Source organism: Nelumbo nucifera, chromosome 3 (assembly GCF_055504915.1).
Source record: "Nelumbo nucifera cultivar China Antique chromosome 3, China Antique-T2T, whole genome shotgun sequence".
Classification (NCBI taxonomy): domain Eukaryota; kingdom Viridiplantae; phylum Streptophyta; class Magnoliopsida; order Proteales; family Nelumbonaceae; genus Nelumbo; species Nelumbo nucifera.
Window position 1 is genome coordinate 89,040,071 of NC_142651.1, and position 17,020 is coordinate 89,057,090.

The window sequence follows — 17,020 nt, forward strand, 5'->3', positions numbered from 1 at the left end:
CGATAGCTGCATACTCTTTACCCCGACCATCAACCAGCATTCTAGGTCTTATTATTCATTTTATAGTTAATAGTTGTTAAATCTTTCCTAATGATGCTCCACCTTTCAATACCCAAAATGTTTCTCCATTTTGGGTATGATGCAAGTTGGGTACCTGACTACACCCCTTTGGGCTAAGCCCATTTAATTTTTAACAAATGCTCATCTCAAGCCTGTCCAAGTTGCAGCCCTAATGTTTAATCTTCTGACTGACTGTAAAATAATTTAAGCATATAAGAAGTGAACTTGGGCCTCCATGTGCATTTCATGCTCACAACAAATTGATACTCTTTTTGGTATTCTATAGAAAAGTCATGCCATGGAATCAAATCTTCCTAAGTTACATAATGGCATCTATATTTGTTATAAATAATAATGTTGATGATTTTCTGGACACATAAGGCTAATGGTAAACTATTTTGATTCATTTAAGTTCTTTAAACCAAATTATAGGGAATACCTTCTAATATGGATAGAAAACAAGATATATGCAACACTTCAAGTGTACAACAATAAGCACAAAGATTCAAAGCTAAAAACAACAAAGACAAGTAGGATTATTAGGGATTTCAGATCTGAACTTGAAATAGAACTCCTCCTGGAACAGTTTTGCTATAGTAATAATTGCATTAAGTTGGACTCTCACATGGATACGTATTGGTAGAGGGATTGAAAGGTGCGTCAATTACTCAAAACCCAAGCTCGCAATAATTGAAAACTTTAATTGGGGTTGAGAAACATCTCAAATAAGAGAGGAAGAACCAAAAAGATCCAAATAGACCCCTTCTCTTTTATAAAACTCAATTACTTGTTGGAAAAGCCAACTAAAATATTTACACATAAGCCCCTAGGATGCCCCTTCTCACAAGCAACTCCTTAAGAACAAAAGCTAACTTCAAACAAACACCCAAAGGATAGTTTTTGTTACAAAAGGATGCAAGAGACCAAAACCCAATAGATGTGCACCCAACTAGAAAAAAAACTCACAAAAAAAAAGTTCAATCCCATGCAAGCAAAAGTTTTAGCAGCTTTGTACATTGTCTCCATCTAGCTTTATAAACTCTCTACAAATCCAAAGGTTCTTAGTTGTTGGTTTCCCTTTCCACTTGATTAAGAACATAAAATAGGCCCCATTTCAAGTGTTGGTGACTCAAACATTTCTACACCCTCTACCTGCTCAAATGCATTAGAACTATTTTCCCTTTTTCTTTTCCTAGATTAACCTTTGTTGTTGGTTCTAGATCTCCATGATAACTAAAGTGGTCTGTTACATTAAAAATGGGTGAAATAGACAAACTTGTAAGTAGTTCAATTTCATATACAATGTACTTGACATGGGCCAATCTTGTTCTACTTCAGCTTGTGGTAAATCCCAATAGGAAACCTCTCAAGCCACAAATAAACCATGACTAGATCACCCTCATGAACCATGACTAGATCTTATCCTTAGCTTCTTTATACCTTTGGTTGCTTTCTTTTAGCTTTTGTTAATCATTTTCTTGAATCTCTTCAATGGATTCAGCTAAAGCCTCAAAATCATCCTTCACTTGCCACAACTTTGTTATGGGAACTAGGTACACAACACCTTTAGGTGATTGACCATATACAACCTCAAAAGGAGTTTTCCCTATAGATCTATTAACTAAACCATTGAAGTCAAACTCAGCTTGTGGCAGGATGAGATTCCACTGCTTTAAGTAATCTCCAACTAATCTTCTCAACAAGTTGCCCAAGCTTCAATTAACCGCTTCAGTTTGCCCATCTGTTTGTGGATAAAATGTATTGTTGTATTCTAAAGTAGTACCCATATATTTCCATAATGTTCTCCAAAATGGCTAAGGAAGCTTGTGTCACAATCTGATGTGATAGATCTTGGCAATCCATGCAACCAAACAAACTTCTTTGAGAAACAAGTTAGCTACATAAGAAATATGAGGAGTCTTTGGCAACCAATAAAATGAGCCATTTTAGAGAAACAATCAACCAAAACAAAAATAGTCATTGCCCCTACATGTTCTTTATATGGGTAAGGGAAGATACAAACTTGTATTTTGATGTTGTCCCTTGGATGTTTAGCATTTGTAACACCTATCAACATGGTAAAGCACATCTTTTTGTAGCCTTGGCGAAAAGTATCTTTTCAAGACCATTTCAAGTGTTTTTTTTTTGTAACCGAAATGTCCATTAAAATGCAAATCAACCATGAGTAGTTTCTCTCTTCTTGTGCCTTCAAAATATGAGGTGACCAACGTCCACTCCACCAACCTTCGACCAATTATAGCACATAGATTTTCATTGCACTTTACTTTTTCATTGAAAATTCTTCTCTTCCTCTCTTTCCAGACTTCCTAGAAAATTGCAAAGGGGGCACAGTTCCACATGATTTTAGTTTTCCTTTCCTCCAAAAACATTGGTCACTTCTCAAAAATTTCCTTTGGCTACAAGTTGAGAAAAACATCCAGTTTGTTTCTGCATCCCTCTTTTAGCCTCTTGGAAAACCTCTACAGTGACAGGTTGTGGTTTTCTACCATCTCTACCACATGCTCCTCTTGCAGCCATAACAAGTAAGCAAGAAGATGAACTTTGAAGCATACCCAAAAGGAAAGAGCTTTATCAAATACCACTTGATATGGACAGCAAAGCAAGATAAGTGCAGCACTTTAAGTGTACAACCATAAGCACAACAATATAAAGTTGAAAACAATAAAAACAAGTTGGATCCTTAGGGACTTCAAATCTAAACCAGAAGTAGAATTCCGCCTTGAACAGTTCTGCTATAGTTATACTGGCATTAAGCTGGACTCTCACGTGGACACAAGTGGTATAGAGATTGGAAGGCACTAAATGGGTTGAATACTCAAAACCCAAGCTCCCAATACTTAAAAACCCTACTGGGGCAAAGCTATAGCTCAAATAAGAGAGAAAGAAGGTGCTCGTTGACATCAGGAGGGTTGGCAGAATGGAGGAAAGAATGATGGTGTTGAATTAAGTCTGGTTGGTAGAGTTTTAGGGACAGAAATGGAGGTGAAGAAAGTTGAAGCTTGGGTGATTCTAGAATGGGGAATGGAAAGTGTAATGTGGGTGAGAAAGCTGAATGGAGGTTTGCTACATTTCATGTTCCATAGTAGGCAGGGGGCAGAGTGGGAATTAAAATTTGAGAGATTACAGAAAAGGGATTTTGATTTGAGACTTGACTGGTGATTCTTGGTGGCTGGTGAGGTCTCAACAGATAGAAGAATAAGGTCAATGTGGGTTGGGGTGGTTGGCATCCCATTATGCATGGAGTATCTTAACCTTTGAAGAATTTGGTGATCAATGTGATAAATTTCTGAAGTATGATGATAAGAATAGATCAAAGCTGGATATGGAAAAAGTTTTGATCAAGGTAGATTTCTAAAGTATGATTATAAGAATAGATCTTGGGAGAAGCTGGGATATAGCAAAAATTTTGATCGAGGTAGTGGATGTTTCTGTTATCCAAACAAAATGGAACTTTAATTTGCAGGGGGAAAGTTACGGTTTGAGAGTTATAGGTGAAGTAGAGGATGGAACTTCCTAAGAGTGGAGGAATATGGATTGATGGTAGAGGGGATAGAAACTGAGGTGGTGGGGAGGGAGGAGAAGGGAAGAGCTCGAGTTGTAGAGGGTGCTGTTTCAGGCCAGAGGAGAGGGCAGAGGAAGGGAGTTAAAGAGTCATGAGGAGGGAGAAGAGGGTGAGGTGGCAGCTTTGAAAATGAAAGAAGGAAATGTAGAGGGCTTAAGTTTAGGTGGATGGGGAATAGAAGTACATGTGGTGAGAGAATTTTGCTAGGCAGGAGAAGCCCAGAAGTCGGGCAAAAGGGCAGGGGTTGGAGATAAGTAACAGACAATAGTGGGTAAAAATAAAGAGTAATATGAGTGGGACCCACTTCTTTAAGAAACCAAAGAGGAGGTTTAAAGAACCAGCATAAGAGTTTGGGTTGTGGCAAGATTTAATGATGGAAAGAAAATGGTAACCATAGAAGGTGGAGAAGCCAAGGATTTGGGGGACAGTGAAGGGTCTATTTCAGTTCCAGGAAGTGAGGGAGCTGGAGGTGGGAGAGCATGAGGAATTGGGGGTAGGGATAAGAGAGGAAGGGGAGTTAACAGAAGATATTGAGGGAAAGGAAGGTCCAGACAAGGAAGACATTGCTGAAGGAAGGGTGGGTATTGAGAGATTAGTGGAGAGACAAGTGAAGGCGGGAAAATCTCTTGGTTTATTTCTGGGTGGGGAGAGTGGTCAGAAAGGTAATTGAGCTTTTTTGAAAGGAGAAGGAGAGAACAAATCCGGAAGAAAGTTGTAGGGGGGTAAGATGTGGGAGGAAGGATAAGGGAGGGAAGAGGAGTTCATAGAGGAAGAGTGAAGGGAGTCCACAAGGATAGAGAGGGGTGGGGTGCATTAGGCAGAAAATTGAAAATGAGATTGTTTTCTTGGAATTCCAGAGGTCTAAGGAAGAAGAAGAGGAGCTTTGATGAGGAATTTGGTGAGGAGATAGGAGATATTTAGAAGTATATTTGAAGTCAAAGGTCGAGGAAGAACCCAATATTCTGTCATTTGTGGAAAAAGAAGCATGGTTTGGATTCTCATTTTTCTGGAAGTTGAAAGGATCTCAAAGAAATCAGTTGGAAGTGGCTTTTGGTCTTTTTTTGATTTGGAACCAAGGAATTAATGTCTTGTATTCGATTGTTTGGATTGTATTGTTTTTCTTGAAGTTTTGGGTTGGTTGATTGGTGATTTCTCATCACCTCCTTTGATGTACTCCTTTTTCTTTTCTTAATAAAATTTTTATTTATTTTCAAAAAAATAAGAGAAAAAAAACAAAAATGAGTGTGTATCTTTAATTCACTTGCTGGATATTCTAGGACAAGTCCTTTTGGACCCGTCCTTGGAAGATTCCAGAATTTGGAAAGGCTCCACAAATGGCCTCTTCTCTTGTTCCTCTTTCTTTAATGTCCTTGCCTCACCTAGCAACCCGGCTGGGGACTTCCCTGTAAAAGAAACTTGGAGTAAGCCTATCCCCCCAAAAATTCAAGCCTTCTGTAGGGAAATTTTCCTTGGTAAGGTTAATACGTGTGATATGCTGAAGAAAAGAAGGCCTTTTTCTTGCCTTTCTCCTCACATGTGCTCCCTTGGTAAGGAAAGTGGTGAAACCTTGACACACCTTTTTTTATCTTGTTATTTTGTGCATCATGTTTGGGATTCTTTTTGTCTTCTCTTTGGTTGCAGGTGGGTTTCCCCTCAAGATGTGGTAGGTCTTTTTAACCGTGACTTTTTGAGGCAATCAAAGAAAAGAGGGAAGGTTATGTGGAAAGCTACAAAGACAGCTATTTGTTGGGTGATATGGGAAGAAAGGAATAACAGAATATTCTTAGAAAAGAGTAGAACCACGGAGGAGGTGATTGGCACAATCAAAGTTAAAGTAGCCCATTGGGTAAATTCTTTGCATATATTCCAAGAGTTCTCAGTCACAAGCATTATAAGATCCTGGACAGAAGTAGCACAATCATCAAGAGTGAAAGAGAGAGTAAGGTTGGAATGGAAACCTCCAAATGGTAGCAGAATTAAACTGAATTTTGGTGGATGTTCATTTGGGAATCCGGGATTGTCAGGTATCGGGGGAGTAATCAGAAATTCTGAAGGGAGGATATTAGCATTATCTGGACCTATTGGAATGGGCAACTCTCTAAAAGCTGAGGTAATGGCATTGCTACAAGGATTGAAGATAGCCAAGCAACTAGGAATGACGCAAATTGAGGTTAAAGGGGATTCCAAGGTGATCGATCATCTCTTGAGCTAATAACAATAGAACTACTCCATGGACCTTCAAACAAGTGATAAGGGAAGTGGAAAGGGTTGCAAGGGAGATAGAAGCAGAATTCAAATGGGTTAGAAGGAGTGCAAATGGGCTAGCTGATTATCTTGCTAAACAAGGGGCTTTGAGGCTACAACTGTTTTGGGCTGCATTGTAAAAGGGACAGAAATATGTATTCGTGTGGGACTTCTTGTTCCATACACATTGTTGTAAAACTTCTTAAATCCAATTTCAAATAAAAGTTTCCTTTGATGATCAAAAAAAAAAAAACAAAAAAACCAAAAGACCCCCAAAAAAACGACCCTCTTTTCTTTTACAAGACTCAATGGCTTGCTGAATAAGCCAATTAAAATATTTAGACAAAAGCCTCTAGAATGCCCCCTCACAAACAACTCCTTAAGAACAAAAACTAACTTCAAACAAATCCCCAAAAGATAATTTTTGTTACAAAAGACCCAAGAGACCAAAAGGCAGCAGATTCGCATCCAGCTACCCTGACCAAAACCTGAATTATAAAATGACAAAAATACCCTTTGACCTAAATTGACTACAAAGTTTCCCAAGACAACTATTTGGGGATCCCTTCTACAAAAACTTCTTTTTTCCCCTTTTTTATTGGGTCCATAACCTTCATGTCTTTTGAAGCTTTGCTCTAATGAGATTTCCCATTGATCCAATAGTAGAATGATATCAATTAAAATTCTGAACTAATATTTTGTTATTGCAATTTTGTTGTAGGATGACACCTCATATGATAAAGAACACTGTGATACATTCAATAACCATCATCATCATCCAAGCCTTATCCCAATTATATGGGGTTGGCTACATGAGTCCTGTTTTGCCATTCTGTTTTGTTTAATGACATGTCCATAATTGGTGCTTAAATCATTTCTTAATACTTCTGTCCATGTCCTTCTTGGTCTACCCCTAGGCCCTATCCCTTCTAGCCCATTCAACATTCAACTTTCAACAAATCACTTCTTATAGGTGCTATTGATGGTTTTCTATTCACATTACCAAACCATCTTAGCTTACTTGTGCTCATTTTATAACTTGCTTGATCTACCCCTAGCCCTTCTGCCTCATTTTTTGGACATGTCATTCTTTTCTTATATTAAATAAAAAAGAAAAATTTTATTAAAGATAAAGAAAATACAAAAAAAGGTGACAAGATATCACCCACAAAGTTTCAAAGCCCAAGACCCTCCAACCCCTCTAAGATAAACTTTTTCTTCCCTAAATTTTACAAAATAACTAAACTTACTACCAAAACCCAAGACATTTCAAAGCTTAGCAGAGACACCCCCCCCCCCCAAAAAAAAAAAAAAAACACTAAGTCAACAACTTTCACCATTCAAGCCTCCCTATTAAAGCTTTCTTCATTCAGTGGATATCTTTTTTCCAATTCCCAAAACATTTTTCTTGCAAATCCTTCCTCTCCCTTAAAAGATAACCCTTATATCTTACTTGGACTTCATTTTCTACTAGTTTCCCAAGTCTATTATTTCCTTCTATTTTTCACTCGATCCATAACCACCAGTTTGTTTTTCTCTTCTCTTTCTTTTTCTTCTTCTGATTTATCCTCATCCTCCCTCCCTCCCTGTTAGTTATTGTATCTTCTATTTGAGCATCTGACTTTGCCCCCACCTTCTTCTTCTCCACCCCTTTCTTCGACAAGTCCAAACCGACTTTGTGTTTTGTGTTGCTCTGAGATTTTATCCTAACCTTCACTCCTTTTCTCTTATAATACCTCTTGGACATATCATTTCTTGACTGCCCATCACTTTGCTCAATATAGCATAGTTCGCCTTACAATTGTTTTATGGAATTTTCCTTTTAATCTAAGTGGTATTCGTCTATCACATAAAACTTTGGATGTACCAGCCCCATGTTCCCCATCTTGCTGTAATTCTATGGGCAACATCCTCCTTAATCTCTCCTCAATCTGCTTGATGATACACACTATGCAAAAATTTCTGAGGTTGGGATTAATCTTTTAAGACTGTATATGGCTTCTTTGTATATATCAAATTATGCTTATTGTCAATAAAATTAAATAGATCACATAAGAAAGTGTAATAGGATAATATTGCAATATGTCTTATTGTATAAGTCATTAACTTATCTGTTTATAAATTGCAGAGATCCTATCAATAACTTCTAGAGCTAACACTTTCAGTTATGCTGAACTGAGATCTGCTACAGAGGATTTCGTTTGTAAAAATAAGTTAGGAGAGGGGGGATTTGGACCTGTTTATAAGGTTAAAAGCACAAGGCGCAAGGCGAGGCGGGCGCCTTTTTGAGGCAAGGCGCACAATTTAAAAAAATGCAAACAATTCAAAAGAATGCAAAAAAAATCAAAAAATTCAAAAAATTATAAAACATAATATTAATAAAAATATTAACTTCAGTTTTAAAATAAATGTTTTAAAAAACCTATTATCTAAAATTAAAATACATAAATATAATATGTAAAGCATATTCAAATGAGAATTTAAAAATGAAATCAAACATATAAAACATTTTCAAGCATATAAAACCCACATTCTCTTTTTTCCTCAATTGCATCAAGTAGCTAATGTGATATATTACATTCCTAATTCTACGAGCCGCCTTTGTGCCACGCCCCACGAGGCAAGCCCAAAAAGGGAAAAATGGGCAAATTTTCAAAAGGCACACGCCTGGGCTAAGGCGCAAGGCGCACTAGGCGCACACCTAGGCGCACCAAGCGTGCGCCTACCCTAAAATGCGCCTCGCCTGAGCGCCTAGGCGCGCCTTTTAAATCACTATTTTCATTAGATATGCCATTTATATTACATTGTGTGATAACTTGACATCATAATAGAAAGATTGAATTAGATTTTCTTTCTTTGTACTAAGATATTTTTGAACAAAGTTAACTTAGAATCATACTAGTTGCTGGGCATATGATGTTGTCATCCGTTTACTCCCTTGGCTGAAATGGAAAAGGAGCTAAAACAGAATTATGGGTGTTTAGAACTAACCGACCCCTACCCTGAAGCGCTTCCTTTATGTTAATAAATATGTACAATTACAAGAATGCCCTTATAGGGCTAAAAGAAAGAAAAAGTGAACAGTAAAGCACAAAGTACAACAGGGATTATAATAATATAGTACATCAAGTCAAAGAATCTCCATACTCTAAACTAATAAGGACATAAGCATCAGTTTTCCCACAAGGAAGAGATGTTGGGATCTAGTCATAGTCTTAGTGAAGATATCAACAATATGCATGCTTGAGGTCACATGAGAAAGACATATAAAGCTGGCAAGAAACATGTCTCTGATAAAGTGACAATCCACCTCAATATGCTTAGTATTGTCATGAAAAATAGGATTAGATGCAATATTGATAGCATTGGATTACCAGCATAGAGAGGAGTAGGAGTGAGAAGATTAACATCAAGGTCCACAAAGAGAGATTCCAGCCAAACAATCTCACTACAAACAACAAACATCACCTATACTCCACTTTAGTAGATGACTTGGAGATTGTTTGTTGTTTCTTTTGCTTCTAGGAGATGAGGGAATCACCCATAAAGATAGACTACCCCATAGTAGAACAAAGGGTGTCAGGGCAACTTGCCCAATTTGCATCAACATACGCCCTCAGTTGAATGGATGACGAGGAGGAAAAGAAAAGTGCCACAAACATAACAGATAATGTGATCTTAACAGGAATGCTGGTAATTTCCTGTTCTCCTCCCCTCCCTCCCCACCCACCTACAAGAGTCCTATTCTCAGAAGGCAAGGCCTTTGGACTCTAAGTTTTGATGGAAGTGCTTCAGGCAACCCTGGTGCTGCTGGCAAAGGAGGAGTTCTAAGGATGAAAATGGGAACATCTGCTAGGTGTACAGTGGGCCAATAGGCATAGCAGACTCTACCAAGGCAGAAGTGAGGGCTGCACTAGGTATTCAGAACCTCTCCATAGAAGGCGATTCAGCAAACACCATAAAATGGTTAGGAAAACAAGAGACTGGGCTGTGGAGACTCAGTCATTTTCTGACGGAGGCAAGGGATTTACTGACTGCTTCTAATGCAAACCTGATTTGGATTCCAAGGGAATTTAATGATCTTGCAGATGGGCTAGCAAAATTAGGTGCACTGTTAGAAGATTTGTACTCTGATAAGATTCCTCCTGTATAATTCCTAAGGGTCTGATCCCTGTTTTTGTTTTTCTTTTCTTTTTAATTGTACACCTTCTTGTGTACCTTTCTCTTTTATTCATGAAATCAGTTACCTTCTCTCAAAAAAAAAAAACATAACAGATAATGCAATGAACAAGTCATATGGGATTGACAAGGAGCAGAGACAAACCGACTAACAACTTGAACATGAGTAGCGGTGGAAATTGGGTGGGTTTAGGTTAAACATCAACCCAACCTATTTGACCCGCCAACTTGTTAATGACCCATTTAAATAAAATTAAATGGGTTGGGTTCAACCCAAACCCACCTTGACCTAATCTAAATTAATAACCAACTCCTTTTTGAAAAATAAGTTGGTCATAGATTAGTGGTAATAGTGATTGTCTTTCACACAAGTGTTCTAGGTTCAAATAACAATACATTCACATTATTTTTACAAGGAGAATTTAAAAGCAATTAATCACTGGAAGCCATCTGACTGGGTTCAGGTTTTGGATTTGGCTGAACTGCTTGGGATTGGTTGAACCATTCAATATCAGATCGGGCTGGTTGACCCAAACTGGACTGAGCTGAACTGACCATGCTCGGGCTGCTTTGCACCAGATGCAATTGGCCCATTTGGATCCGAATTGAACCGATTCAAGCCGGACCATTCCAAATCAGGTCAGTTCGATGAACATGGACCATTTGAACCTAAATTGAATCTAGACGACCCAAATTGGGTTGGTCCACGTTGCTTTGTTGTTTGGGTTAATTCAGGTTGGGTATAGTTGGGCTATTTAGGCCAGAATCAAATCAGACCAGATTGGGACATTGAACCAATTGATTGGGTTAGAGTCAACTCCAAGTCAAGTATGGGTGAACCAACTTATGCAAACCAAATTAAGCTATTAAACCATTTGATTGAGTTTGGATTCATGTTGATTTGGGTGAACTATGTTTACTCGAACCAAAACTAATGGCTAGGGAACGCTTGTATCATTAGTGGTTAACCCAATGGATACCCACAACCTAACCCAACCCAACCCATTTAAATTGATCCAATGGGTGACTCCACCCATTTCCAACCCACTAAGTAAATGGGCGGGTTGGGCAAGCTATATAATGGGTGGGTTCAACGGGTTGGGTAAGAAATTTCCACCTCTAAGCATGAGAGATATTATGTGGAGTCATGTTGACATAGATGAGAGATCCCACAAGTTGTCGATATAAGGTGGCATTAGGAAGGAATGAACCTTCAAACTTAGACAATTTAATGTTCAACTACGGGGGAGTATCAACATGCTTATCATTAGTAATGTCAGTCAATTTGACAAGATTTAGGCATATTTTTGCTAATAGATGTACCCCTCTTTTTTGTTCTAATGAAATTTTTACTTATAAAAAAAATATATTTTTGCTAACAGATAAAATGCTCCCAATCACTATGTTGAACTTCAAGACCTAAGAAATAAGTAAGAGAATCGAAGTCCTTTATTTAGAGACTTCAGCTCACAAAATCCATCTTCATCATTTCTAGTCAATAACATATCACCAATGTACTATAAAAGGATAATGATACTCTAAGTCCCCCTATAAACAAGAGAGAGTGATCAAAAGAACTCTTAACCATATTCAATAGCAACAATGACATCTCAAAATCGTTCAAGATTTCAACTTGATAGTATGCACCTAACAACTCCTAATAATAGAAGCATCTGAGGGGGCAAGCACTAAATCCTAAGTTTTATTCTCATGTAAAGCATGGATTTCTACATCCATAGCTTCTTCCCTATGTGGACTGTTAATGGCCTATTGGTATGAACGAGGAATATTATAAAACAAAAAACAAAGAGATATGATTTGAAGGAAAACCATAATGGTTAGGAGACCAAGAAATGCGATTAGAACAATGAAGGGGAATGGAGGAACTTGAGTAAAAGCATAAGGGCTTTCTAGGTGAAGAACTTGAGTAATATGTGATTTCTGGTTGAACTTTTACTACAATTATTGTTCTGGGGTTCTTTACCAAGTAATGTCTAATGATCAAAATGGAAGCATCCCCACATAAAGAAAGCAGCAATTCAGCAAATAGCAACATCTATATATATAATAGAAAAAGGAAAGAGGGGAGGTGAGAGGTCCTCTCACCACAGAGCTTGCACATGCGTCCTCATCCTCTCCTTTTTCATACATGTGCATATTTATTTTTAAAATAAATCATTAAAATCCAACAAGTCAAAATTAAAACCCTCGTGCATCTTCATTGTCTCTCATAAAATCCATATTTACTCTCTCATAAGATCATTCTTAAATCTCTCTCTCTCCTCCTAATAGTCAATGTTTGTAAGATCTCCCCTAATCCCTTTTCTACTCTTAAATCTCTCTTAGTTCCTTTTGGCTTTCTCTAATAAAGTAAGGGTGTAAATTAAATGGATTGGATTAGTTGGAACCCAAACTAATGTCAAAACCCAAAATTTCCCACCCAGTACATGGGGTGAGACAATCTTCTTCTTCAATAAAAAGCTAAAGAAAACATTGCTCCTTTCCATGGGTTTTCAAGTTTTTCTTTTTTTATTAATTCAATGTAAATATTTTCATGAATCGTTTTGCTTCAATAATAAAATGCAGTAAGAAAGCACTTAATGTGAGCCTTTGGTTATCTTCATTAGTTCAGTTTTAGAATTGTTTTCTAAATTTAGTTATTGATCTCATGGTAAGCACATTTTTTGGCTTTATAGGGCTACACGATGGGAGGTAGCCCATCCCCCAACCCTGGTGGCAGTGGGAGTTGATCCCAGGTCTCCGCTACAACTAACCAAAGAACCTACCAACTGAGCAACCATTAGTTGGTTCTCATGCTTAGCTGTTGATTTATGTACTTCTCCTCATAATATACAAGTTATATAAAAAGGAATAAAGTTGAAGCTCAATAACTAAAAAAGAAAAAGAAATTTAGTTTTTTCTACCATTTTATATGCAAAGAACTAGAAATATATAAAATCTTTGGTGAATCACTGTTACTTTATTTTTTTCCTTAAAAAATACATTTTTGAACAGCAGAAACCCGTGGGGTCACCATTGGTTCTATATTATATATGAATAACAAAAGAGACAAAAGTAATTTAGATGGCGCTTTCTTGGTTCTTGCTCTGCAACTTTGTAATTGCCTTTGATGAAAAGGAAAAGCTCATCATGGTGAACAGACCGAGGGAAGATCTGCAAAGGCCAATCCCTTTGATGGTGGATGGCCTTAAACCAGGCCAAAGGAAGATTCTTTTCTGTGCCTCAGTCCAAATTAGCCACCAGAAAAACTTTGATCAAAATGCAGAAAACAACATGAAACATATATTGTTCACAATGCAATCTTTGTCCAAAAGAAAAAAAAAACGAAAAAAAATAATAATAATCCATTTACTGTCATTGGAGGAAGTTGAAGTAGATTATGCTACAACAAGAAACCACAAGAATAACAATTAGTTCAGATTTCTGGTTGAAATCTAGTTCAGAATCAAGGCTTTAAAAAAATGATTGGATCTGTTTAAAAAATCCAGGGTTTAAAATCTGGAGTTTAGAACTCAGATCATGAGAAGCAACCAACAGAAGCTTTGGAAGAAAAATAATGGCAGAGAAGAACACAGAGGTAATCATCTTGAAAAAAGAAGCAGAGTTGTTTCTTAAAAGAAAAATAAATGCAAGAAATACTTACCTGAGGTTTGAATTAAGATAACTGTTGAATGAGAGGAAGAAGACAACTTTGTGCATACTGGGGCTTTTTCAGGAGGCTGCTAGTATCTTATGGCATGTTTACTGCATGTTCATTATTTGGAGATGACCGTGGCGAGAATTGAGTGGATGAGAATTTGTCATCCACTGAAGCCATATTTTTTCATTTCTTGGGAGCGGGTCTTTGGATGAGAAATTCCATCTGAAAAAGAATGGATTTTGAGAAACAGGCAAAACCCAAACGGGATTCTACTCTGTAGAATTGTGCGATTCTCCGGAGTGATGCAATGGGGCCTAAAATGTCTAGTTGGTGTGGAACATTTTTATTTCAAACCATATACCCAGGTTTGAAACACAGCGTTATGTTCTATTGATAACTAATGCCAACTTTTGGAAAAAAAAAATTATCATGAATCTGGTTTAGTTGTATCATTGGTTGAACTGGTTTAAGGTTCACTGTTTGGGTTTAATTAAAAACTCGGTTTTTATAAAAAAGAGTGATTGAAGTAAGGAGAATCAAACTAATTTTCATTTTTAATCTTTTTAATCTGATTGAACCCAATCTGGCCATAGGTATGGTATGGTACTATGGTTTTGGAGACCCTCGTTTAAATTATCCATGAATCAGTGTGAGGTGTGTTGAGGGAAGACAGTTTTGTCTATCATGTGCATCCATACAATCCATATGGATAGTTTTATCAATTTGATTGTCTTCTAGCATGTGTTTCTATGGGTCTTGTCATGCCTGTAAGGCTCTGAACTCTGGAAAAGTTATTGCTTGCTAGCATTGATCAGTTAATATTAATTTCGTCAATCGTCATGCTTGCTCTTTTTCCTCTTTCATGGTCAATAAACATTGCAGATATTTTTCATAACCTATGAAGTTTAAATACATACTATAAATTTACATTGAAAATTTATGCAGGGAAAACTTTCTGATGGGAAGAATGTGGCTGTGAAACAACTCTCAGTAGCATCCCACCAGGGAAAGAATCAATTTGTAACAGAAATTGCTTCGATATCTGCTGTTCAACATCGCAACCTTGTGAAGTTATATGGGTGTTGTATTGAGGGAGATAAAACGACTCCTCGTTTATGAGTATCTTGAAAACAAGAGCCTTGATCAGGCCCTCTTTGGAATGAACTTATCTACTATTTATGTTTTACACTCCCAGCAGTGCTATATAGAGTACATTGGATGATGCAAAAAGATAATCTGTATCAAATTGGAGCAACTTTGCAGGGAAGAGTCGTTTATTTCTTGATTGGCCAACACGCTATGCAATATGCTTGGGGGCAGCAAGAGGCCTAGCTTATCTTCATGAGGAATTCAGTCCAAGGGTTGTACATAGAGATGTGAAGGCTAGTAACATTCTGCTTGATGCTGATTTGAACCCCAAAATTTCCGATTTTGGTTTGGCCAAGTTGTATGATGAAAAGAAGATCCACATCAGCACCCGAGTTGCAGGAACAATGTGATCTCTCTTTACTATATATTTGCATATATTAAATCATAATAAGGTGCATATTACCGATCTTTTCTAATTTAAATTATAACTCCGATTCTTGGCTTTTATGTTTTTGTAGTGGATATCTTGCACCAGAGTATGCTATGCGTGGGCATCTAACGGAAACGGCTGATGTGTTTGGATTTGGAGTCGTTGCTCTTGAGGTTCCCAGTGGAAGGCGAAATTCTGACTACTCAAATTTGGTTTCAGAGAAATTATATCTTCTTGAATGGGTATGAAAAGAAACAATCTATTTCACTCTTCTATCATATACTAGTACCATTTATAACATTCCTTCTTAGCACCGTCATTTTTTAAGGCTATGTTTGGTTTGATGGATGATAAGAGAAACAAAATTTCCCCCAACTTTCAGTTTATCTTTTATCTTCTTTAGGCATGGAATCTACACGAACATCATCGTGAGATGGAATTGATGGAAGTGTTCGATGAAAGTGAAGCTCGTCAGCTCGTAGGAGTAGCTCTCTTGTGCACTCAAGCATCACCAACACTACGACCATCTATGTCACTTGTCGTGGCCATGCTATCCGGAGACATTGAAGTGGGCGAAATCACAACCAGGCCTGGTTATATAACGGATTGGGAACTCAACGATAGAACTCACGCTAGCAGTAGTACATCAACCATGACGCCAAGCTCAGTGTCATTATATCCAAATCCAAGCATGAATGATAGTTCCAGTCCCCCCATAGATGTTTCTCATCCAATGCTCGATGACAGTATTGTTGAAGGAAGGTAAGAGTATGTTGTTTTGACATAAGTAAAAGATAGAAATCCATATTACCTAAACCAAATTTCTTTGTAGTCGATTTGATCTTTTTTGTCACGAAGAGAGTTTTGTCGTAAAGAGTTACCCATCGTATATGACATGAAAAAACCCAAAGCTTTAGCTACCTTTTATGACGACGAGAAATGCTGCCGTATAGGTTAATCAAATCCTTATTTCTCCATGGTACACTTTCTTGGATGCCTAAGCCAATATTGTTCACCGAATAAATCATACACAATGCCAGAGGGTTTGGGCAATGTTTGCAATTCTACCCACGAGGAAAGAAAACGTCATCAAACCAAGGTTTTAAAAACCGACCTAAAAACGGAATTGCTTTGACCACTGGCTTTTGGGTCAGCAGTTCAACCGTCTGGGTCAGGTGGATTGGCACGTGACATCAAATGTTTGGAAAATAGAACCCCGAATTGGATGTAGACCTGTTCATGGGCTAGACTTCAGACCTAACATTTCATTGTGTCGGGTTCGGGTTTTGGGCCAGGCCTATTCAAATTTTCCCACCCTTGCCCATGAACATGTCTAATTGGTTCTAATTTATAATAAGGAGAATGACAGTTCAGCCCAGGGTCAGAATTTTTAGGCCCAAAGTATAGTTGGGGTAGGTGCCAACTCTGAATTGATGTCAATTCATTGGCGGGATAGAGTGGGAGTATTTGACATTTTGAATGTTTATAGGTCTGGAATTCAGAATTTTGCATTGGATCGATCCGTATTTTTTCATTTATAATATTGGGTCTTATGGGTTTCCTTAGAATTGACGCTTAAAAATAGTTAATCTTAACTAGACTATAAGCTAATAGATTTATTAGGATCAAGGACTGAGTGGGAGAGAGAGACACATTGATTAGTCACAAGTGTCAGTTTTTGCATATGAGAGAAGAAGTCTTACTTTTCTAAAGGGAAAATTCTCAATTAGTATCATGTACTTTGGGCCTAGTGCTATTTTGGTCTCCAAATTTT

The 17,020-nt window shown here is 37.5% G+C and overlaps 1 protein-coding gene and 1 pseudogene across 5 annotated transcripts in view; both read left to right on the forward strand.

Moving 5' to 3' along the window:
- The window catches only part of LOC148801705 (putative LRR receptor-like serine/threonine-protein kinase At1g56130), a 35,053-nt gene extending 20,031 nt beyond the window's left edge, over positions 1-15,022 (forward strand). For all 4 annotated transcript variants that reach the window (XM_088901790.1, XM_088901792.1, XM_088901791.1 and 1 more), the window contains one exon: positions 14,673-15,022. In XM_088901790.1, the coding sequence (XP_088757916.1) occupies positions 14,673-14,686 (14 nt within the window). In that variant the 3' untranslated portion in view covers positions 14,687-15,022. The remainder of the gene's footprint in view (positions 1-14,672) is intronic.
- Positions 14,963-16,330, forward strand: LOC104587702 (putative LRR receptor-like serine/threonine-protein kinase At1g56130 pseudogene; annotated as a pseudogene). The gene is made up of 3 exons (XR_016083837.1): positions 14,963-15,222; positions 15,335-15,488; positions 15,650-16,330. The product of XR_016083837.1 is annotated as a putative LRR receptor-like serine/threonine-protein kinase At1g56130 pseudogene (transcript).
- Positions 16,331-17,020: the final 690 nt, after the last annotated feature.